Source organism: Syzygium oleosum, unplaced genomic scaffold (assembly GCF_021117445.2).
Source record: "Syzygium oleosum isolate NSW1041296 unplaced genomic scaffold, Sole_v2.1 Sole_v2.07, whole genome shotgun sequence".
In the NCBI taxonomy this organism is placed as follows: Eukaryota; Viridiplantae; Streptophyta; class Magnoliopsida; order Myrtales; family Myrtaceae; genus Syzygium; species Syzygium oleosum.
Window position 1 is genome coordinate 9884689 of NW_026607491.1, and position 24979 is coordinate 9909667.

Here is a 24979-nt window from a genome sequence, read left to right on the forward strand (position 1 = left end):
TTGTTTGGCAAAAAATGAATGATTTGAAAAATATTTTTCCTAAAAATAATCGTTTCAAATAATTAGTCAGTGGAAAATATTTTCATTATCGCCAATAATTTATAATAAAAATCTTTTCGGGGATGATGAAAATATTATTCGTTCATTCATTTTCGTAAGAGATATAAGTGATCATTTTTTAATAAAATATTTTCTAAATCATTCATTTTCCTCAAAACAAACAGAGCCTTAAATTGTGCAATTGTGGGAAAACACTATCTCTTAATCGAGAAACTCTCCATCTCTAAGAAAATAAAGAATACATAATATTTTTTTAATTTCAATTTCTAATTAGAAGTTAAATTCTTCTTTGTCAAATTAGCAGAACTATCTGCAGATCTCTTCTATAAAATCGAGTTGGAAAGTATCTCTTTAGTATAAATTATTTCATTATCAAACCATAAAATGAAATCAAATTTTGATCAATTAAAACATTATATCTATACGTTTCTTTATTTCAAAGTAGAATTTAAAAGTATAGAATCAAGTGAAGGAAATTAATTAATCGACAAATTAGATTCTATTAAAAACCTTATAATTACAAAATTACCACATTTATGAAACACTAAATGGAAAAAAAGAAAAAAGAAGTTGAGAAGAAAGATTAGTTGGAAATACTGAAAAGAGAACCTTGCCCCCTAATGTTAGAATGCCCATTACCTTCACAAAATCTTTAATTACAGGGCCACATGTTAACAAGGGCTTAATTAAGACCCTCCTCTTCCTTATAGTAAATATTTAGAAATATGATGATAATTTCAGTCATCTGTCTTATGTATGTAGGACTCGATGTACCCTACCATCCGTCCAATAGGTTGCGCCGGTACCACGGCGAGATATATATAGAGCACGAACGCACATCTTTTTGGCGTCTGTGCGATAGGCTATACCGCATCGAGCATACTGCATCGAGTAGCTCAAATATGGCATAAGAATTAAGATCGTTTCATCCACTTCGATGAACTTGCATTTGATAATTAGTGTCAATTGAGTAGTTAGATAAATTTCTATGATGCTTATTCGAAAGCTCTCTCTTGCTCAACATCGAATTAAATTAATTCTTTTTCTGCCATTTCCAAAAAAAGGAGGAGTAATTGTCCAAGCCCACGTCCAACTATCGGCACCATGAAGGGGGTGAATATAGACTTTCGAAGGACGAAATGAAAAGGTAATTTTGAAGCTTCACGACAAGCAGAAAGATCATGTTTTATTGAATTGATCTTGGACAATGATAACTGAAATAACATGGGAAGGCACAACATATACTCAGAATTTCAACTGATTGTCTTAGGTATTAAGACCAAACTCTTAGAAATGATTTATTAAGTGACATGACGGATTTTACTTATGTGTCGAATACGATGATCCACTTACAATTTGGTTAAACTTTGTAAAATAGTTTGGGATGCCAATATTAGTGTACTAAGCATCCTTAAGATCACAAACAAGCTTCTCAAAGGTATTCATGGCTGAAAGTGGCAAACCCAACACCACCGCAATGCCTTTCTCTCTGCCGTCCGTCATAAACAAGCAGTTTTGCCTTTGCAGGTCACCGGTCCCAAACCTCAGCTCTCCCCACCCAAAGTCCGTGGAGCCATACTCGAACCTCGTCCATGAACTTATTACTAGTGTGCCTACAGGGAGTCGCTCTAGACGATTATTGTCATAATAGTCGATTCTCGACTGTACGTAGTTGTCAGTTGCACTCTCAATCGCCTTCTTTATTCTTGTTGCGGAAGCAGATATTGGCTCCTCGATCAACTCTCCCATGGTGCAGAGACAGCAGGGCCAGACCACGGTGTTCCCAAAGTATCCGTCGGGCAATGGCGTTCTTAGTCTAGACCTGAAGTTAAGCGCAAAAAGAAACATCGATTGTTGGTGAAGTTTCATCTTGAGGGCCATACTGCGAGCCCGCCACACAAAGGCTGCTAGTGCTACAAAGGTGGTGCATCTGCTCGTTACCTGTTGCTCAAGATGAATAGATTCCGTTTTTGGTGACCAAATATTCATGTAAGGCTTACTTGATAGCCATAAATGTAAGTCATATAAATGTCTTAATAGATTCATATATTTACACCTAACATGACAGTTGTAACCAATCAAACCGTAAGGAATGTGCATGCTAATGTTCCTCGTCAGATTTTCTCAGATTTAATTTGGTAATGGTATTCCATATACATTGGTCAATCAAAACTATATTTAGGGAAGAAATGATCTCATGAACGTATAGTTTTAGTTGCGGTCATTATTTAAAAGTTGCAGAGGAATGTGTTCAGTTGAAAATTTATTTTGATGTAGTGTTGGGTGTATTTGGAATTTTTTTTGGAACTAACTGAGTTGATGTGTATTTTATACAAAGATGTCCATGAATAGCCACCTATCCATTATCACAAAATATAAATTTACCCGTTCGTCTTTCATTGCCATTCTTTTTAGGGTCGCTAGCTTCTCAGTGTCGAAGTGGAAAGATTTATATACAAATTGTTGTTAGGGGTGTAAACGATTCGGTTCGGTTTTCTTGAAAAACCGAACCGAACCGAACCTTTAAGGGTGCCTCCCTGAACCGAACCAAATAGGAACCGAACCGAATTGGAACCGAACCGATAAGCCGATTTGGTTCGGTTTGCTTTTCGGTTTCTTCTTTTTTTTTTTTTTTTGCTTTTTTATTCATGGCTCAGTTTTCTGTTTTTATGAAAAAAATTTCATGATAATTTTTTTATGATAATTTTTTGATAATAATATGTATTTATGATAATTTTATGATAAAAAATTAAGAAAGCTCTAGAAATTTCATCACGTTGTAGAAAAAGATAATGGCTTCAGTAGATTATGTATACTTAAGAAACCATAGATTATGAAAAAAAGATAATTTTATGACAATTTTTATGATAATTTTATGATAAAGGACTGTACATGTTTCGCTTGATGCAATTGAATGGTGTTGAGCCTGATGAGTCAGTGCTGGTTAGCACACTCTCTGCTTGCGCTCACTTGGGGGGCTCTGGATACTGGTATTTGGATTCACAGGTTTGTCAACCTGTGGCGGTTGACATTGAGTTCTCGACTGTGTACCGGTCTCATAGATATGTATGCCAAATGTGGGTATATAGACATAGCCAAGAAACTGTTTGATAAAATGCCTGAAAAAGATAATATTTGCTGGAATGCTATGATTTCAGGATATGCAGTCAATGGTGACGGAGAGAATGCACTCAAGCTGTTTACAGAGATGGAGAATGGTGGCATTCGACCAGATGACATCACATTCATTTCCATCTTCACTGCATGCAACCATTCAGGTTTGCCACGTGAAGGTCTGAGGCTGTTGTATAAAATGTTGACAGTGGAGCATATGTTCTACTTTCTAACTTATATGCTGTTGCCGAAAAGCAAGATGAAGTTCGAAGAATCAGAAAGTTGATGACAAGCAGAGGAGTTTACAAGGCACCTGGTTGCAGCTCAATTCAACTTAATGGGGGTGTCTGTGAATTCATTGCTGGAGAGAAAACACACCCACAGATGGATAGGATATATAGTACTTTGGACAAGTTGAATAAGCAGTTCGACTGCTGAAGGAGTTGAACTACACAGTAACAGTGTTTAAACCCTCCGACATGTTCACAAAAATGAGAAATCAAGGTCCCAAACGCTCCGACATGTTCACAAGATGAAGCATCTTCAGCAGCAAGGTTGGCCACCACCTTCACAGCATGAATCCGTACATTGGCATCATCTGACTCATTGAAGTAGACATCTACCAATCTATGACAATTAAAACCTGAAATTATTATAATTCAAGTGGCTGTGTCAAGTTAACAAACTTTGTATGACAAGCAAATACTTAATCCAAATAAAAGCATAATAGAAGGGGTAGCCATTAAAGTACCAGAGTTCTTAGTACAGATGTGAGATAGTACCGCCATATGTAGCCAAAGACAGCCAAGATCAAAACATTGTGGTGAAAGCGTGCTATATCACATTTACAAAGTAGGCTAGTCATCACGAGAGATAGAAAACACTATTAATTATTTGTATTGCAGCACCAAAAAATGGTCCTGTTTTTAGTCTCTGGCATTGATGAATATAAGGGGTTTCATTATATGTACTGGAACAACTTTGTCCCAGTACATACCTATTACTATAGATCCAAATTGAGTAAGAAGATGATCTAAATTACGTTTTCCAGCAACAGATACTTCATTGAAGATTCACATGATAGAATCAAATAGAGCATCATAAGTACAAAAACTATGCAGGACACGTAGAGACAGCAAATAGCTATTCTTTATCAGGCATTGGCAACTAAATAATCTCATAGTCCAGAAGCTGAGTCACTCACATTTAGTCAGGAAACTAAAATTCACAAGTTGACTCTGACAAGGGATGGACTTTAAAGTGACAGAAGTTAAGCAAACTCATCGTTACAATCTTGCGTGAATTTAGAGCATGAGGTGTGATTGAATTAACACTACAGCCCCCGTTAGTGAATTCACAGAGTAACTACTGCAAAGTGCGAACACAGAGAAAAAGCCGCAGGCTATTCAAGCAAATTAAATGAAAAAGAAGTGTCGCATACTCTACCTGGATATAGTAATTTGTACCCCCAACTATGACTGGCAAGTTATTCCGAGACAAGATCTCATCAATGAGCTGAAGTTTGGGAAAAACACAAAAGTTTCAATCTCATCAAAACAAAGTTAATCAAATTCAACATATCACCGTCGGTTTAAGGAAGGCGAACCCACAGGAACAGCAGAGTCCCTAAACGCCTTGGCCGTGAACTCCACGTTCGGGCTCACGGTGCCCAAAAGATGATGAGGCACTCCTGCACAACAACCGCCCAAATTCGTGAAAAACAGCTCCGAAACGGACCATGATCGAAAAAACACCCCGGCGCGCGCGAGGAGAAAGCGCCAGAAGGCAAGAGGGTTTCGAGGGAACACCTTGCTCTACCCAGAAAACAACTTTGCAAGACCAACTTTGTCAGCCCAATCTGCTTGAGCACGAAATGACAAGAACCCACCCAATTGCACAGAGCAAGCACAATGGAGTATGAGAGCGAAAGAAGAAGACCGTACACGTAGAAGGGTGTCCAGAAATTGATTTGAAACTTTGACCCACGAAACTTTAGTCTCTGCTCTCGATCGAAGGGCGAGCAGAGACCAGGATCGTCGCCTTCAGTTCTTGGAGCGACGGCCTTCAGTTCCGTCGTCGTCGTCATCGTCGCGGCCTTCAGATCGGAGGAGACGGAGCAGACGCAGGAGCCCTAAAACCCTTTTCAGTTTTACTTAGGGTAAAAGAACGAACTGAACGAAGCGTTTATTTCAGTTCGGTTCGATCCGAACCGAACTGAAATAAACCGAACTGAAAAAAAAAAGTCGGTCAATTTAGATAATCCGAACCGAACCGAAATGCACAAAATTTTCGATTCGATTCGATTCGGTTCGTATCTCAGTTCGATTTTTCGGTTCGGTTCTGATACCCCTAATTGTTGTTCCTCATGTAATGCCGTCATGTTGGATACATCACTTATGCGAACAAATTCGTCGTAAGGACCCGTGATTTGAGGAGGCACCCTTGATTTTAGGATGGTTCTATCATGACAAGGGATGAGGGATAACGGCTTGCCTCTTGCCATTCCACCCACGCGTTCATAAAAATCATTGCTGACACGCCATCTGCTATGTAATGGCTGAGTGCGATCCCTAAAATGAAACCTCCACATCTGAATTTTGTCACCTGTGATTTGCTCCAAAAGTAAATAATATCTCAACATAAAATGCAGAACAAGTAAATATGGGAAAAATTGTCCAAAAAATTCTAAACCTATTGCACTTTTGCCAATTTAGTCATAAACCTTTTAATTTTTTCAATTGAGTCATAAACCTTTTGACAATTTACCAATTAAGTCAATCTGGCCAAATTTGACCCAAAATCGCCAACGTGGACACTGTTCGTCCTACGTGGTACTGCTGATGCTGACATAAACAATTTTTAATGATATTTTAATATTTTTTCGAATTTATATTTTAAATTTTCTTTTTTTTCCTAACCCTAGGCCGACAAAGTCACCGGCCGACCCTTGCTGGCCACAGGCGAGGGCATCGACTCTCGCCCAGATCCAGGTGAGGGCATTGCGACCCTCGTCGGCCAATGGGCGAGGGTCCCAGCCCTCGCCTAGGTTTAAGACTGAATTGACAAAAGTGCAATAGATTTAGAATTTTTTGAACAAATTTCCTAGTGTGAAAAAGTTACTGCACGGATTGAATTTATGCACTTTATGTCCATACGAAGTCTTGCATTCAGTGGAATCACCGGATTTAATGGTGCAAATGGATTCAGGGTAGATGCTCTCGACCATGCCAAAATTTCTAGACTACCAATTAGGAAAAGTTACTGTCTCTAATGTTTAAGGTAAGGTAACATCTGCGTGTATATCTGCGTGTATATTTACAAGTTGGTATTGGATTTGATTGTTTGTCATAGCGTTGAGAAAGTTACATTTTAGTTTAAGGCATTGAGAAAGTTCCTAAAGAAGAAGATGCTAAATTTTCATTATTTTTGGACACACAGAGAACTTACGTCGAAATAATTTTGTCATCGAGAGAGCGACAAATCAACTGGAGCAATAACTGAACTTACTATTAAAATTTATATGTATTTTTTCAGCATGAAAAGTTACTAATCACACTAGAAAAATAGCTTATTAATGGGTACAAATATATTGATAATCGTTCCTTTGCCAAAAAAATTAAGTTATCCATCAATTGCTTGGAGAAAATACTGGTTACCTTATGCAGATTATTGCAATCCTAGATGGAAAGCTACTAAATGCACCGGAGGAGATACCTATTGCATAAGTAAGTTGAAAGTTCCTATTTACCATAAATAGAAAGTTATTAATTAACAATATAAAAATTTGCTACTTACTATCTAATATTTCTAATATGAAAAGTTACTCGTCATATGAAAAAAAAGGTAAATAGCTACTTACGAGTAGAAAATTATCATCTCTTCAATCGTAAGCAAAGTTGACGAATCCGGAACCCAACATTAGCTAGTTCAATTGATAATTAAGTCTTCCAAAACAAATTCACTATCATGTTTAATTGAAAGAACCAAATGGAAAGCACTCTCAAGCATAAACAAAATAAAAAGATTGTTCCTCACCTGGACTGTTAGAAGAGGGGCAACTTCAAGTATATGTTCCATTGGATCTCTGTAAACAAGCTTATCTAAAACATCAGGATCTAGAAGTCTCTTATCACCCAGATTTTCGATGTCACAATCAGCCGTTGCCTCTACAAATGGGACTCCTAACTTCTTTTGGCAGTCAACAACCAACTTCCCTTGAGAGTTTTTACCTAATCTCCCTGCAACTGGATAGTAATGAACCAGAACTCTGGCCAAGGCTTGCTTAATCATGTCTACCACATTTGCGTCGCTCCTGTCGAAAGAATAAATGTACGGTACGATCACGTGAACCACTTGATCCAGGCTACTTAAGAAAATGGAACCCTCCGGTGTTTTGTGTTCTGGTAGGACCACGGTTGGGCTGGATCTTTCTATTATTAAGATGCTGTTCTTCGCGGATGCCTCCATAGGAGAAGACTGGAAATTTATATCCTGCTCTCTTTCTTGAGAAAACAACAAAATTGCACTGCGAACTATAAACAAAGTTGTTACATGGAGAGAGGCCACATGTAAACAAAACCGCTATACACCTTGTATATATGTACACAAATTCAAAGTGGAATTTAGCAACTTCATCGTCACTCGTACCTTGGAATGAAATGAAAGAAAAACCAGGAGGAGTTAAGGAACAGGAAAAATATGAGTAAGAGTATATCCACAAGCGATATGAATCTCAAAATGGAGCATGGAGATTGAAACTTTAATCTGGTTCCATAATAGAAAAGTCACTTCAAAAGCTTAAAATATGTTGGCAGGTTTCACAGTACGCGTTGTCAATCACACATGTAGCAACACATCAACCATCATGCCGAACGAATCCTACATGCACAGCACAAAGATAGGCCATACATGAGCTTTGGTGATAGTAATGTTTTTTTTTTTTTCGCTTGGCCAAATACAACGGACACACGACTAAAACTCAGACGAAAACCAGCATACCTGTAAGAACTGAAGATATTAGAGACGAAACACTTGGAATTGGCTTCTCTTTGCTGATCCAGAATTTATAGTCGTGGCTTCTCGAGTTCTGGCATTGAATATGAGATAGTTGCATCTTGGTGCAACCTCTAGTATATTCTGGGTAGGATCTCGGTAAACAAGCTTTCTTAAAAAATAGGGCTTGGAAAAGTGTTGACCAAACCAAACAAATTTAAGAATTGGCAATTTGTTGTTTAGGTGAACATTGACTTTAGCCCCTCCACTCAAATTTGAGATCTGACACTGAACATGAGAGAGTTGCATCATTGTGTACTTTATTGGTTTAATTGTTTGGAGGGGTCTGCACGCACATTGATCATCCGTTTAACGGGCCCCAGTTTTTTGGTTTAGGATTACTTTAGACTTTAATTAGGACTTTTGCTTGGATGAACGTTGACCTTCACGTGCTATTATTCTCCGAGGTTATACATTCATAGCCTGTGCGCCTGGCATTTTAGTTCCCTCCCCCTTGATATATAAATGTTGATCATGGGATAAAAAAACATCTATAGTTTACCAAAAGAGAGCAAAGCAATTGCAGTCCAAAGAGGGTGGGACTAACTTTCTGTTTATCATCAGAAAAGGGTTGGAGCATTAAGTAAGAAAAGAAAGCGTATTTCGTTAATTTGATCTCCAATAATGAACATGCAAGTACTGTGTAGGATTGAAATGATAAGCAACCTCTCTATCGAAACTATTCATGGCTTGTAAATTTACATTTGGACCAACTCTTGGAAAGTGTTCATAGCTGAAACTAGCAACCCCAGCACCATCGCAATGCCCTTCTTGTCTTTCCCATAAGCCAAAATCGAGATAATTATCCAAAAATCATAAACCTATTATACAACGGCCAATTTCGTCTTAAAATTTTCATTGTGCCAATTTAGCCAGTTTAGTTATAAACATTTCAATTGTTTCAATCTAGTCCCACACCTTTTGAAAATTTGCCAATTTAATCCTTCCGGTCAATTATAACTAAATTGACCACCTTACAAGAATTTTAGGACTTTTTAGACAATTTTCCCAACCAAAAACACACAATCAACTCTCGGTAGGTGCCAGTGCCGAATTGCCTCAGCTGTGCCCATCCAATGTATGTCAAGTCATTATCTACCGTCATCCACAAACTTGGCTTTATCGTGAGAAGAAGAAATTGAACTAAACCATCATAAGCCCGTTGTTTTACTTACTAACCGAATCGAAAGGAAATATGATCCGAAAGATCTAAATCTGTTGTTTGGATTGGTTGGGTTGGATTGGGTTGGGTTTGGTTCGGTTCCGATTTCAGTTTAGGCATTTCTTTTTTACACCCCTAGTTAGAAGGGGCATGACTTCTAGTATATTTTTGGTAGGAAGTCTGTGAAAAACCTTTCCTAAATCCTCAAAATTGAATGCTCGTACATCAACCAGATTTTCAATGTCACGATTTTCCGTTGCCTCCACAAAGGGAACTCCTAACTTCTTTGGCAATCAACGACTAGCCTCCCTCAAGAGTCTTTAGCTAACCTCCTTGCAAGGGGGTAATAGTTGTTGAAATAGTTTGTTATCACGAAAAGAGGTGATTGTTAGATATGAGAAGAAATGATTGTTGATACAAAAAGAAGTAGTGGTTGATCATGAAAAGTGGGGATAATGTATGTACCTATTCCCGAGAGATGTGTTGATTGGTTGTTTGAAAATAGGACCAAATCATACATTGTTAATCACAACTGTTCATAACAACAACAACTCTTTCTTCTTCACTACATTCTCCCTTCTTTTGTTTTCTCACACAAATTTGACCGCACATTCAAGGTAAAATTCCAAGAGACAAATTGAGTAATTGCTGAACTGATTTCTTAGTAGCTTTGGTGTATGATATTTTTGTTTTAAACCTGGTAGCAACAATAGAGGGGGCAAATAATACCTTAAGGATAGTAATCGTCATCACGCATCAAAACACCAAAGAATTATAGACTAATACTCTATCTTAATAAGGAATTCCCAACAATCTTAAGGTATTATGACCATAGAGACGGAGACAGTGGTTGCATCAAGTGCTCGCAATCTTGACAGAGGATTAATGAAACTTTTGTTTCAGTTTATATGTTGAGTCATTGTCCTTGTGGCATAATAGATTATTTCATGTTGATATACTACATTGAAATTTATGAATAAAAGTGGTATGATATTATGAGATAATCTGGATAAGAAGGATTGCGAAATATGTTTACAAGAAAAAGAAATTGTTCTTAAATATCCAAGACCATCCACTGAGGCAATTGCATCTAGAGATGCATCATTTTGGAAAGAAGCAATATGTGATGAAAGAAGGTGCCGAGGAAGAATTCTTAATGCTCTGTTAGACCCTCTACACGAAAATTTTCGATCTTACACAATCCTAGAGATATTTGGAATGCCTTGGAGACCAAATACAATATTGACAAACAAGGTACATATATATTTATTCCTTTGAAATATTTTGAATTTAGCATGATTAATAGATTCTATGTATAAGCAAGTAAAGGAACTTCAAATATATATCGCCAAACTCAAAGACCTTATACTTGAAGTTTTTGAATCTCTTCAAGTTGCTACAATTATTTTAAAATTGCCTTCAACTTGGAATAATTATCAAAGAAACTTCCCCACACGACCGAGAACCTCATGTCACGCCCCGCACCCTACGAGCGCGCGATCACCCCTCGATGGTCGATCATTGAACGCGACGTCCCAGGACGCGTCGCCGACCCAAACGAACTACGCAAGCGGAAGCGAAATAAAACAACCCGGACAATAAAATATGACGAAGGGATAGCACAAAACAATAATTCCAAATACACAACATCAAAACGGAGTAGTGGTTTGGATATCCTACTTCACTATACAAAAGAGGGGCACACAAAAATATGGGGCAACTTGACCCGTCCTCCACTCCCGAGATACCCTGGTGGCGTCTCCAATCAATCACTGTCGCAGATCTGAAAATGTTTATATAATAACCGTGAGAACGAATCTCAATAAGCAACCCCCTATACCCCACATAGGCCAATGCGTACCCAGACAAGTCGTACATGCAATCTACCCCATAACATATAAAATAAAATCGCATCCTTATACTTACCTCACCATCGAACCCATGCTAACACTGCACGTTAGTCATAACATGGTAATGCAGTAATAATAACTAAATAGCACATCGCAATTGCTCAAACGCCAACCACACTTGCACGCAATTCATCTTACTAATTCGACCACACATTCAACCAGCCAATTCAATCACACGCTCAACCAGCCAATTCAATCACAATCAACCAGCCAATTCAGTCACACTCAACCAGACATTTCAATCACACTCAAATCGCATGCGTGGTCAAACATCTTTCTCACGACTCGCGCCACTGCGCCTCAGGTCCATTCTCACTGCCCGCGCCACTGCGCCTCAGGCCCACTTGGCACACCGGCCATTCATGCTTTCACACGGACCGCCGTCAACACGTCCCAAGTCCGTAGCCCTTCGATCAATCCGGGCTCAATTTCCAATGACCGACGTAAATATGTCCCGGTCCAACACACCTCTAACGGGCCACCGTCAACACGTCTCAAGCCCGCATCCATTTGTCCATATAAACCTGAAACTTCTCCCCCCTCACAAGTAATGCCTCCAAATCTTAAGGGCGAAATGATCGCGGCCAATTCTAAATCATGCGTCGTAGTCCCTTTAGCGACGCGTCACAGTAGATTTCATATCCTTCTAGACCTGACAGGACCGTCAACACCGGCGTGGTCGCCAAACTCTGTTTTAATTCCTGAAAACTCCTTTTGCACTCATCCGTCTATTCAAATTCCGTTTCCTTCTTTAGCAAACGCGTCCACGGTGTCGCTAACGTTAAAAACCTTTTCACGAAACGTCTATAATAGCCTGCCAGACCCAAGAAGCTCCGAATCTCGATTACCATTGTCGGTCTTGGCCAAGTCATGATGGCCTCAATCTTCATTGGGTCCACTGCAATTCCTTCCCCGGGTATCCCATGTCCTAAGGACGCCACTCAATGAAGCCAACATTCGCACTTATTAAACTTAGCGTAGAGTGCGTGTTCCCTTAAAGTCCGTAGAACTCTTTTCCAAATGTAACTCATGCTTAGCGGGACTCTTCGAGTATACCAGGATAACATCTATAAACACAATTACAAACTGATCCAGAAATTCCTTGAACACCCGATTCATTAAATCCATAAAGACTGCAGGGGCGTTTGTCAGTCAAAAATGTATCACCGTGAACTCGTAGTGTCCATACCTCGTCCTAAATGCCGACTTCGGCACGTCCTCCTTCTTAATCCTCTATTGGTGATAGCTAGTCCTCAAATCGATCTTTAAAAATATCGACGCCCCTTGCAACTGATAAAAAGGCCATCAATCCGAGGCAACGGGTACTTATTCTTAATAGTCACCTTATTCAGTTGTCTATAGTCAATGCACAACCTTAATGATCCATCCTTTTTCTTCACGAACAACACTAGCGCTCCCCATGGAGACGCACTAGGCGAATAACACCTTTATCCAATAACTCTTGCGTTTGGACCTTCAATAACTTCAATTCCGATAATGACATCCTATATGGCACTTTCAAGATCGGTTTTATCCCTGGGGCTAATTCAACCACAAACTCCACTTCTCTATCAGGTGGCAATCCCGGCAATTCCTGAGGAAAGACATCGAGAAGATTACACACCTCGGCTATGTCCTCTAGCCTTGACTCCTTAACCAACGAGTTAATTACAAGATAGTTATCTTTCCACACCTCAAAGACAATGCTTAATGCATCCAATTTCAATCCAACAGTCTCCCAAATTAAATTACCCCGGTTCTTTACAAAATCCGAAATTTCCAAGCATAACTCATCCTTCCAAACTCGTCCAAGAATGTCATTATTAAATCAGAAATCCATAAATCGATTACGCCTATTCACCATAAGTGATAATACGTCGTACATGATCATTCAAGTAATAACTTCTAAATCATCTCATATTGTACCCAATACCATCTCATAACGCATCTAGACTTTCAAGGCACATCCTTCACTTCCTTCTCAGCCACAACGTACACTTTTCCTTACGTCCTTAGCCGATTCTAATTAATCTGCGGGGTAGCTCTCGCTTAATGTCCTAACTGCGGTCGCTGCGATTGCATTAGTGACCTAACCTGTCAATTCAACAATTTCTCACTTGGTGACCTTACTGTCCACATCCACAACATGCTCCACTTCTACCTTGGCAATAGTCATTCCTATGCCCCTTTCCACAAGACCGACATACGGCGTTGGAGTAGTAGTTCGGCTTTCCAAAGTTCTTCCTTAACGAAGGGACAAGTCTCCAATTCTCTGTCATAGACTTCTTCCCAAGTTCCAATTGTCCCTAACCGGCGCGTACCGCGATCCATATACGGTAACCCTATCATTCATATCCCTTTCAATCATTTAAGCCTTGTCATACAGCTCATTACAATCCCTTAAGTTCATTAGCATCAACTGACTGCGGAGATTCAGTTTCAGTCCATCCCGGAACCTCCTTGTCCTATCCACACAATCATTGACTATCCTTGGTGCGTACTTAGACAACCTTACAAACTCGACCTTGTACTGATCGACTGACATTCAATTTTAGCGAAGCCAAAGAAACTCTGTCATTTTCTGTCCTCACGCACTCTCTGAAAGTACTTCCCATTGAAGGCCTCGATAACGACACCCCAGCTTGGAAATATGCCCTCTGAAATATCCTACTTCGGGGGCCCTCTTACCAATTCCTTGCATTTCCTTAGAGTTGATATATAGCCAGGGTCACTTTCTCCTCATCAGTACACCCAATTACCTCAAAAGCCCCCTTTCCAAGTCCTCTATCCAAAGTAATGTAGCCTCAGGGTCACATTTACCATCGAACTTTAGAGGTTTCAATTTCAAATATTTTCCAACCAGCTGACGCATCTATCTGATTGCATTAACTTGCCCTTGACCTTGATTCCCATAATTCCCATTATGCCCACGATTCTCGTTATTTCCATTGGCGGCAGCAACAGTGGCCTCAGCATCAATAGCAATAGTAGCATTTCGCTCCTCAGTCTGTCTTCCCATTAAAATTCCAACTTCCTCGAGTGCCCTCAAAATCTCATCCCATCTGGGATCCCCCACAACTCCAACTTGCGGACCTACACAACCTCGACCTCGACCTCTTCCTCGGCTACTCTTACTCACAGGATTCACACCACCCACTTACCTGCTATAATTTCCCTCGGGAATTAAAGACCTAGGCCAACTATACCAGTCTAAAGCCCTAGGTAGTGAATCACAACACAATTCACTAAGCAGGCAGCCAATCACAACCGACAACCAATCACAACCAACAGGTTTCGCGCACTTACCTCAAGTCCTGACGCACCTGCATTTCACGTAATATTGCATAAAAATCACTTAGCAATCACAATCAAACAGTCTAGGTAACGCATGGCCCACAAGTCTCCCTAACTAGCTACCACAAAGTCATCGCTCCTTATCACTCCAGGCTTCCACCAACTTGGATCGAGCTAACCTTGCTCTGATACCAAATCAACCGGGATGTCACGCCCCGCACCCTACGAGCGCGCGATCACCCCTCGATGGTCGATCATTGAACGCGACGTCTCAGGACGCGTCGCCGACCCAAACGAACTACGCAAGCGGAAGCGAAATAAAATAACCCGGACAATAAAATATGACGAAGGGATAGCACAAAACAATAATTCCAAATACACAACATCAAAACGGAGTAGTGGTTTGGATATCCTACTTCACTATACAAAAGAGGGGCACACAAAAATATGGGGCAACTTGACCCGTCCTCCACTCCCGAGATACCCTGGTGGCGTCTCCAATCATCACTGTCGCAGATCTGAAAATGGTTATATAATAACCGTGAGAACGAGTCTCAATAAGCAACCCCCTATACCCCACATAGGCCAATGCGTACCCAGACAAGTCGTACATGCAATCTACCCCATAACATATAAAATAAAATCGCATCCTTATACTTACCTCACCATCGAATCCATGCTAACACTGCACGTTAGTCATAACATGGTAATGCAGTAATAGTAACTAAATAGCACATTGCAATTGCTCAAACGCCAACCACACTTGCACGCAATTCATCTTACTAATTCGACCACACATTCAACCAGCCAATTCAATCACACGCTCAACCAGCCAATTCAATCACACTCAACCAGCCAATTCAGTCATACTCAACCAGACATTTCAATCACACTCAAATTGCATGCGTGGCCGAACATCTTTCTCACGACTCGCACCACTGCGCCTCAGGTCCATTCTCACTGCCCGCGCCACTGCGCCTCAGGCCCACTTGGCACACCGGCCATTCATGCTTTCACACGGACCGCCGTCAACACGTCCCAAGTCCGTAGCCCTCCGATCAATCCGGGCTCAATTTCCAATGACCGACGTAAATACGTCCCGGTCCAACACACCTCTAACGGGCCACCGTCAACGCGTCTCAAGCCCGCATCCATTTGGCACACCGGCCATTCATGCCTTCACACAGACCGCCGTCAACACGTCCCAAGTCCGTAGCCCTCCGATCAATCCGGGCTTATAATCGACAGGCATGCACACGCCATTCAATTCAATCAATTTCACGCCATTTGCATTAAACCATCCATATTCACATCTCAATCCAATTCACATTTCGCCACGTCAATCCACAAACCCGACGTTCAAGTCGGCCACGTACGATCACCCAAATCATGCACTTATTTTATCCAATCCAATTAGCACAATTATATCTTAATATAATTAAATTAAATCACGCTCTAACCGTTCTAAACCCGAGACAAGTCATAAAATACCCAAAGTACTAAATAGGGTTTAGAAAGTCACTTACTTGGTTTTGGCCCGGAGAAAATCGGCTCGGGCCTAAAATGGCCCGGGTGAACAGTACAGGACTAGGCGCGGGCGCGGGCCAACGAGCGCGCTGACCGGCCAACACGGGCATGGTGGCCGATCGGCGTGCCTGGCGCGCGAGCGCGGTGGCCGAACGGCGTGCCCGGGGCGCACGGCCGAGCCGGGACGGGCAAGGCGCCGGGCTGAACGGGCGAGGTGCCGGGCGGTGGCCCGGGCGAGCTCGGCCACGGCTTGGGCCGCTCGGCCACGACCGGCCAACGGCGATGATGCGGACGGTTGAGCTGTTCCGGCGAGCACGGCGGATGCAAGTGGCTGAGCAAGGTCGCCGGGGGCTGGGTGGTGGCGGACGGAGCAGCGGCGGCGGCCGGAAAGGCGGTGCGCGGCGGTTGGACGAGGCGGCGCCGGGGAAGAGAAAAACAGGGGAGGCGTCGGGGAGGAAGAAAAAAATCAGGGGAAGGGCGGTGGTCGCAGCCAAGGGGGCAGCAGGGCGGCGAAGGTGGTTGAGGGGAGAGGCCGGGTGGCGTAGGCGGAGCGGCGGCGGCCGGAACGGCGGCACGCGGCGGCGGCGAAGCCGGGAGCTCGAAACAGGGAAGGCGCCGGAAAGAAAACAGGGGGAAAGGGGAGGTCGGGCGGCGGCCGGAGGCGTCTCGGGTGGTCGGGCGACAGAGGACAGGCCGGCGGATGGCTAGGCAACGCCGGTCTGCGGCAGACGCAGCGGCGAGCTGTTACTCGCGTGCGGTGCGCGGACAGGGGCCGGCGACAAGCGGACGGGGGCCGTCAGCGGCGGTCGCGGGGCGACGAAGCGGCGGCACGGCTCGGTCAGCGGCAGCGCAAGGCGAACGACGAACGGTGGTGGGTCGTGGGCCGGGCTGGTCCGGTGAGCAGCAACGGGGAGGCCGAGTTGTTGCGGCGGAAGAGAAGACCAGCGAAGGAAAGGAAGAAGAGAGGAAGAAAAGAAAAGAAAAAGGAAAAAGAAAGAAAGAAAAGGAAGAGAGAGAGAAGTGGATGGGTCTGACAAGGGAGGGGGCAAACGTGCGCATGGGGAAAAGGTGACCGGAGAGAGAGAGAGAGAAAGAGAGAGAGAGAAAGTCAAACATCATCATCGCGATCCAACGGCCCACGATCGAACTCGAAAACGATCTAACGGCCCACGAAAATCCTAATTAATAATATAAGAAAAAGGGCCAAAAGAAATAACCCAAAACACACTACGAGGGAGGTCTACTAGTCCAAATCTGCACCCGGTCAAAAATCCACTTTTCACATATTCCGGGTAATATCGAGGCTGGCCACAATAATATCGACACCGTCCAATCAAATTCGTCCCGAAACTCCAAGAAATTCGACACCAAAGTTTGGGCTCTAAATAACGGCCAAATTCGATCGAGTGCGATTCTAGCGAAATCTCAATTTTAAAATAATAACCGGGAGTGATCAGTTCCCGGGCGAGATTTTTACTATAAGCACACTGACGAATTACACGTTTTATAAATCCCAACTATGGGTCGAAATTCGGGATGTCACACCTCATTGTGGATAATTTGATTAATCAAATTCTAATTGAGGAAGATTCTTGAGATCGTGAGGCTAATTATAAGAAATAAGATGCAAACAATGTGCAATTTGTTGAGAATGACAACATGAGTAGAGACAAAAAAACTAAGTAAACAAATTATTATATGGTTGAAGCAAGCACCAAAACAATGCCTGATGATATTATGATATGTATTTAAGCATAACAATGCTGGTAAGTGCATTTACTCAAAATTTACCAGAGAGAATGGAATTATAATCTACTTATATGTAGATGACATGTTGATGGTTGGTACAAAAATGCTTGGCATAAATGATACTAATTTGGTATCCATCTTCTCAGTTTAAATGAAAGATTTGGGAGAAGTTGATACAATTTTAGGTATCAAAGTGATTAACATAGTGGGGGTTTTGCTTTAAGTCGAGGCCACTATGTGGAGAAAATCATTCAAAGATATCGGCACTTGGGAATTAAAGAGTCAAATGTACCATATGACGTGTCAATTAAATTGATGGAAAATACTGGCCAACCTTAAGCACAATTAGAATATGCTGGTACAATTGGAAATATGATGTATGCTAGCTTTTATTGTTTGTAAATTGTCCAAATTTTAGTAATGCTAATACTGTGCATTGGAAGGTCATAAGTAGAATTCTTGGTTACTTAGTCTTATGGAAGACAGTCGGTAATACTAGAAGGATATTCATATGCTAGTTATCCAACTATCACAATTTGATAACAAGTCAACATCTGAATATGTTTTCATTCTTGCAAATGATGCAGTCTCATGCGCATTAAAGAGGCTGAATAAAAGTGGAATTTGCTATTTGTTGACACCTAAATTTTCACCTAAGAGACTTCTTATGAAAAATTAGGGATCAAATTTGTTGATAATGATATAATTTGACCCCTAAACATAAATGTCTAACATTGCATAATCCTGCATTTACATTCTTTATTGCATTTTCCCACATTTAGAAGGACGGGAAATATTTTGGTTCGAACATCAACTTGGACGAAATAGTGAATTTTTGTTAACCACCCCCTTGTACGACCCGTCCCTAATTTTCTTTCTATATTTTATTTCTACCTCCATCCAAATGGCATTCCTTACATACCATTTCTTGAGGATTATCTTGTCCGACAATGTTTACCTTGGCAACATGCTCTTATCTTCAAGGTGATTGGTTATAGCTTTGAGTTTAATTATCTGAAGGAAACTTTCGTGCATCAACATGGGCATCGCAATCATCATCGTCATCCTGATCGTGTTCAGGACATGGGCATGGAACAAAGAAGAAAATAAAACAGAAAAAGAAAAACCAAAAAGCAGAGATAGGGAATGGTAGAAAAAGAGAGCAGGGAATGGGGTTCTTGGTGGAATATATGGGCAGGCTGAAAATGCGTAGATGAAAACAGGGAAAGAGAGAAAAGAATGAATAAAGCTACTTTTTATTTTTTATTTTTATAAAAATAGCAACTTTTGATTCTAAGACTAATATGGCCTAATGAACTTGTTTTGCCAAAAACAGTATCCGACAAAATACTTTTCACCGAAGTTGGCTCTTTGGCTTTTTTGTACGTACTGGGTTTTGTAGCGGTTCGGAAAGGAATGATTCGGTTCTAACTTAGCAAAAATTAAGAATAAAGAAATAACGAGGGCGAGTAAAGGGTAAAGATAAAGCGAATAAAGGATAAAAGCAATGTGAATGCAAAAGATAACTTGCGAAATTGAGGATGTGTTGTTTCATTGATTGATTTTCGGATCCTTACAACAACACTTTGTTGGCTATTTATAGCCAAACTAGACAGATAACAGTCATAGCGCTTACTAATTCAAATTCAAACTATTCCCGGAACATTCAGGATGTTTCCAAGTAACTGCGCTATGTTTTCGCAAGGTGGTTGAACTTCAGTCTCCATGGATTCTTGGGTAGTTTGTCTATCATTTGCTATGCTGACTTTTGAATCCTGATGTGTACCGAACCGTCAGTAACCGCGGTTGTCCTTATCCACAGACTTCTTTTAAACTCGGGGGTTGAACATCTGGTAACACCTTTGGACTTTATCGGTTTGTTGTGGCCCATGAAGGTTATTTTTTGGTGTCAATAGAACTATCAATTATCATTGAACTATGTGCAATGCGGATGATCCATGTAATGCAATTATCATTTTTATGAGAACTATGCATAAGCATATATGAAAACATATCGATTGGAAACTTATTACATAGAATATGGACAAGAGTTAGAGATGCAGAATAATATTAGAGATTTAAGCATAAGAATATATGAACACATATTGTTTACAAAAATATTACCAAATATAAATAAGAATTAGATGCAGAATTTGAGATAAAATTTGCATATGAATTATAGATGCATAGGATTACAGGTGCTGATGCCCGTCTCATGAGATGGTTCATTCTTTTAGGGTTTTGCCTCTTTCAGTGCCCTCACTCCATTTGGGTGAAATTTTGGGGACTAGAGTGAAGCGACGCTTGTAGGTGAGGCAACCTTGCCCATATTTGCAGGCTTGCCCAAATCTGGGTGAGGCCAGGTGAGGGCTGTGACCCTCATCTGCAGCTGGCGCCTCGCCAACCACAATAAAAAAGAAATAAAGAAGGAAAAAGGAAAAAAAAAGAAAAAAAATATTATTAAAAATTATCTATATCAGCAAATTCTAGCCAACATTAGCCGAATGGACTCAATTGACAAAATTTAAAAAGGTTTAGAATCCAATTGGCAAAATTGAAAGGTTTAGGACTAAATTGACAAAAGTGTAACAGGTTTAAGATTTTTTGGATAATTTTTCCAATAGATTTCGCCGACCATGGCGAGATATATATAGAGCACAGGCGCACATCCTTGCGGCCTCTATGATACAGGCTTACCACATCGAGTAGCTCGAATATGGCATAAGAATTAAGATCGTTTCATCCATGCCGATGAACTTGCATTTGATTAATAGTGTCGATTGAGTAGTTAGATAAATTTCTATGATGCTTATTGAAAAGCTCTCTCTTGCTCAACATCGAATCAAATTTGCCATTTCCGAAAAAAAAAGGTAGAAATTGTCTAAGCCCACGTCCAATTATCGGCACCATGAAGGGGGTGAATATCGACTTCTGAAGGATGAAATGAAGGGGAAATTTTGAAGCTTCACGACAAGCAGAAAGATCATGTTTTATTGAATTGGTCTTGGACAGTGACAACTCAAAAAACATAAGAAGGCCCAACATATACTCAGAAGTCCAACTAATTATCGGTATTAAGACTAAACTCTTAGAAATGATTTATTAAGTGACATGACGGATTTTACTCAGATGTTGGATACGATGATCCACTTACAGTTGATCACACTTTGTAAAATAGTTTGGAATGCCAATATTAGTGTACTACGCATCATTAAGATCACAAACAAGCTTCTCAAAGGTATTCATGGCTGAAAGTGGCAATCCCAACACCACCGCAATGCCCTTCTCTCTCCCGTCCGTCATAAACAAGCAATTTTGCCTTTGTATGTCACCGGTCGCAAACCTCGGCTCTCCCCACCCAAAGTCTGTGGAGCCATACTCGAACCTCGTCCATGAACTCATTAGTAGTGTGTCCACAGGGAGTCCCCCTAATCGATTATTGTCATAATAGTCGATCCTCGACTGTACGTAGCTGTCAGTCGCACTCTCGATTGCCTTCTTTATTCTTGTTGCAGAAGCAAAGATTGGCTCCTCGATCAACTCTCCCTTGGTGCAGAGACAGCAGGGCCAGACCACGGTGTTCCCAAAGTATCCGTCGGGCAATGGTGTTCTTAGTCTAGACCTGAAGTTAACCGCAAGAAGAAGCTTTGATTGTTGGTGAAGTTTCATATTCAGGGCTATACTGCGAGCCCGCCACACAAAGGCTGCCAGTGCCACGAAGTTGGTGCATTTGCTCGTCACCTGTTGCTCAAGATGAATAGATTCCGTTTTTGGTGACCAAATATTCATGTAAGGCTTACTTGATAGCCATAAATGTAAGTCATATAAATGTCTTGATAGATTCAAAAATTTACAACTAACATGACAGTGTAATCAATCAAACTGTAATGAATGTACATGCTAGTGGTCCACATCAGATTTTCTGGGATTTAACTTGGCAGTGGTATTCCATATACATTGGTCAATCAAAACAATATTTGGGAAGAAATGATCTCATGAACGCAAAGTTTTAGTTGCCGTCATTATTTAAAAGTTGCAGAGCAATGGATTCAATTGAAAATTTAGTTTGATGTATTGTTGGGTGTATTTGCATTTTTTTTAAAAAACGAACTGTGATTTGACGTGTATGATATACAAAGATGTCCATGAATACCACCTATCCGTTATCACAGCACATAAATTTACCTGTTCGTCTTTTGTTGCCATTCTTTTTAGGGCCGCCAGCTTCTCAGCATTGAAGTGGAGAGCTTTATATACAAATTGTTGTTCCTCGTATAATGCCGTCATGTTTGATACATCACTTATGTGAACAAATTCGTCGTAAGGACCCGTGATTTGAGGAGGCACCCATGATTTTAGGATGGTTCTATCATGACAAGGGACGATGGATAATGGCTTGCCTCTTGCTATTTCAGCCCATGCGTTCATAAAATTCATTGTCGACACGCCATCTGCTATGTAATGGCTGAGTGCGATCCCTAAAATGAAACTTCCACTTCTGAATTTTGTCACCTGTGATTTGCCTCTAAAGTAAATAATATCTCAACATAAAATGCAGAATTAGTAAATATGGGGAAAATTGTCCAAAACATCATAAACCTATTGCACTTTTGTCAATTCAGTCCTAAAATGTAAAACAAGTAAATAATATCGCTGGTCTAGGGTTAGAAAACAAAAAGAAAAGAAAAAAGAAAAAGGAAAAAAATGGAAAAATTATTAAAATACTATAGAAATTGTCTACGTCAACGCCGGCTGTGCCACATAGGACGGCCGACGTCCACGTTAGCGATTTTCTGCCAAAATTAATCAGATGGACTCAATTGGTAAAACGTGAAAATATTTAGGACTCAATTGATAAAATTAAAAGGTTTAAGACTGAATTGACAAAAATGCAATAGATTTATGACTTTTTGAGCTATTTTTCCAGTGTGCAAAAGTTCTTGGACGGATCGAGTTTATGCACTTTATGTCCATGTGAAGTCTTGCATTCGGTGGGAATCACCGGATTTAATGGGTTCAGGGTGGATGCTCTTGACCATACCAAAATCTCTCGACTTCTTTCCATAAAAAAAGGAAAGATTTGCCTAGACTCGTAACTTTGGATTTGATGAATCTCAATTGAGACTTTAGCAAGACAAGTTTCTACCAATTAGGAAAAGTTACTGTCTCTAATCTTTATGGTAAGTTAATATCCGTGTGTATATTTATGAGTTGGTATTGGATTTGATATTTTGTCATAGCATTGAGAAAGTTACTAATGATGAAGATGCCAAATTTTCATTATTTTTGGATACACAGAGAAGTTACGTCGAAATAATTTTGTCATCGAGAGAGAACTAATTAACTGGAGCAATAATTGAACTTGCTATTAAAATTTATATGTATTTTTTCAACATGAAAAGTTACTAATCACACTAGAAAAATAGCTTATTAATGGGTCCAAATATATTAATAATCGTTCCTTTGCCAAAAAAATTAAGTTATCCACCAATTGTTTGGAGAAAATACTAGTTACCTTATGTAGATTATTGCAATACTAGATGGAAAGTTACTAAATGCACCGGAGGAAATACCTGTTGCATAAGTAAGTTGAAAGTTCCTATTTACCATAAATAGAAAGTTATTAATTAACAATATAAAAATTTGCTAATTACTATCGAGTTTTTCTAATATGAAAAGTTACTCGTCATATAAAAAAAAATAGCTACTAATAAGTAGAAAATTATCATCTCTTGAATCGTAAGCAAAGTTAACGAATCTCGAACCTAACATCAGCTAGTTCAATCGATAATTAAGTCTTCCAAAACAAATTCACTATCATACTTAATTGAAAGAACCAAATGGAAAGCACTCTCAAGCATAAACAAAATAAAAAGATTGTTCCTTACCTGTGCAGTTAGAAGGGGGGCAACTTCAAGTATATGTTGCATAGGATCTCTGTAGACAAGCTTATCTAAAGCATCAGGATCTACAAGTCTCTCATCACCCAGATTTTCGATGTCACAATCAGCCGTTGCCTCTACGAATGGGACTCCTAACTTCTTTTGGCAGTCAACAACTAACTTCCCTCGAGAGTTTCTAGCTAATCGCCCCGCAACTGGATAGTAATGAACCAGAACTCTGGCCAAGGCTTTCTTAATCACGTCTACCACATTTGAGTCACTCCTATCGAAAGAATAAACGTACAGCATCATCATAGGAGCCATTTGATCGAGGCTAGTTAAGGAAATGGAACCCTCCGGTGTTTCGTGTTCTGGTAGGACCACAGTGGGGCTGGATCTTTCTATTATTAAGCTGCTGTTCTTCGCGGATGCCTCCATAGTAGAAGACTGGAAATTTATATCCTGCTCTCTTTCTTGAGAAAAAAAAATTGCACTGAGAAGTATAAACAAAGTTGTTTCATAGAGAGAGACCACATGCAAACAAAACCGCTATACATCTTGTATACATGCCCACAAAATCAAAGAGGAATTTAGTAACTTCATCTTCACTCGTAGCTTGGAATGATATGCAAGAAAAACCATGAGGAGTTGAGGAACAGGAAAAATATGAGTAAGAGTATATCCACCAGCGATATGAATCTCAAAATGGAGTATGGAGATTGAAACTTTAATCTGGTTCCATGATAGAAAAGTCACTTCAAAAGCTTAAAATATGTTGCAGGTTTCACAATATGCGTTGTCAATCACACATGTAGCAACACATCAACCATACATGCCAAACGAATCTTACATGCACAGCACAAAGATAGGCCATACATGAGCTTTGGTGATAGTAATTCTTTTTTTTTGCTTGGCCAAATACAACGGACAGACGACTAAAACTCAGACGAAAACCAGCATACCTGTAAGAACTGGAGATATTAGAGACGAAACACTTTGATTTGGCTTCTCTTTGCGGATCCAGAATTTATAGTCGTGGCTTCTCGAGTTTTGGCATTGAATATAAGATAGTTGCGACTTGGTGCAACCTCTACTATATTCTGGGTAGGATCTCCGTAAACAAGCTTTCTAAAAAATAGGGCTTGGAAATATGGTGACCAAACCAAACAAATTTAAGAATTGGCAATTTGTTGTTTGGGTGAACATTGACCTTAAGTTCGAGACAAAAT

General features: G+C 40.4%; 1 protein-coding gene and 1 pseudogene across 1 annotated transcript; both read right to left on the minus strand.

Annotated features, from left to right (window-relative positions):
• Nucleotides 1–1380: 1380 nt before the first annotated feature.
• On the minus strand, nucleotides 1381–8331 carry LOC115663075 (fatty alcohol:caffeoyl-CoA acyltransferase-like; annotated as a pseudogene).
• A 12589-nt stretch (nucleotides 8332–20920) lies between these two features.
• Nucleotides 20921–24848, minus strand: LOC115664388 (omega-hydroxypalmitate O-feruloyl transferase-like). Its single transcript, XM_030586325.2, has 4 exons — nucleotides 24713–24848; nucleotides 23757–24223; nucleotides 22054–22380; nucleotides 20921–21609 (listed from the first exon to the last, which is right to left on the minus strand). Exons 2-4 carry the CDS (start codon nucleotides 24186–24188, stop codon nucleotides 21070–21072), a joined length of 1299 nt encoding a protein of 432 aa, XP_030442185.1. The 5' UTR covers nucleotides 24189–24223; nucleotides 24713–24848; the 3' UTR covers nucleotides 20921–21069.
• Nucleotides 24849–24979: the final 131 nt, after the last annotated feature.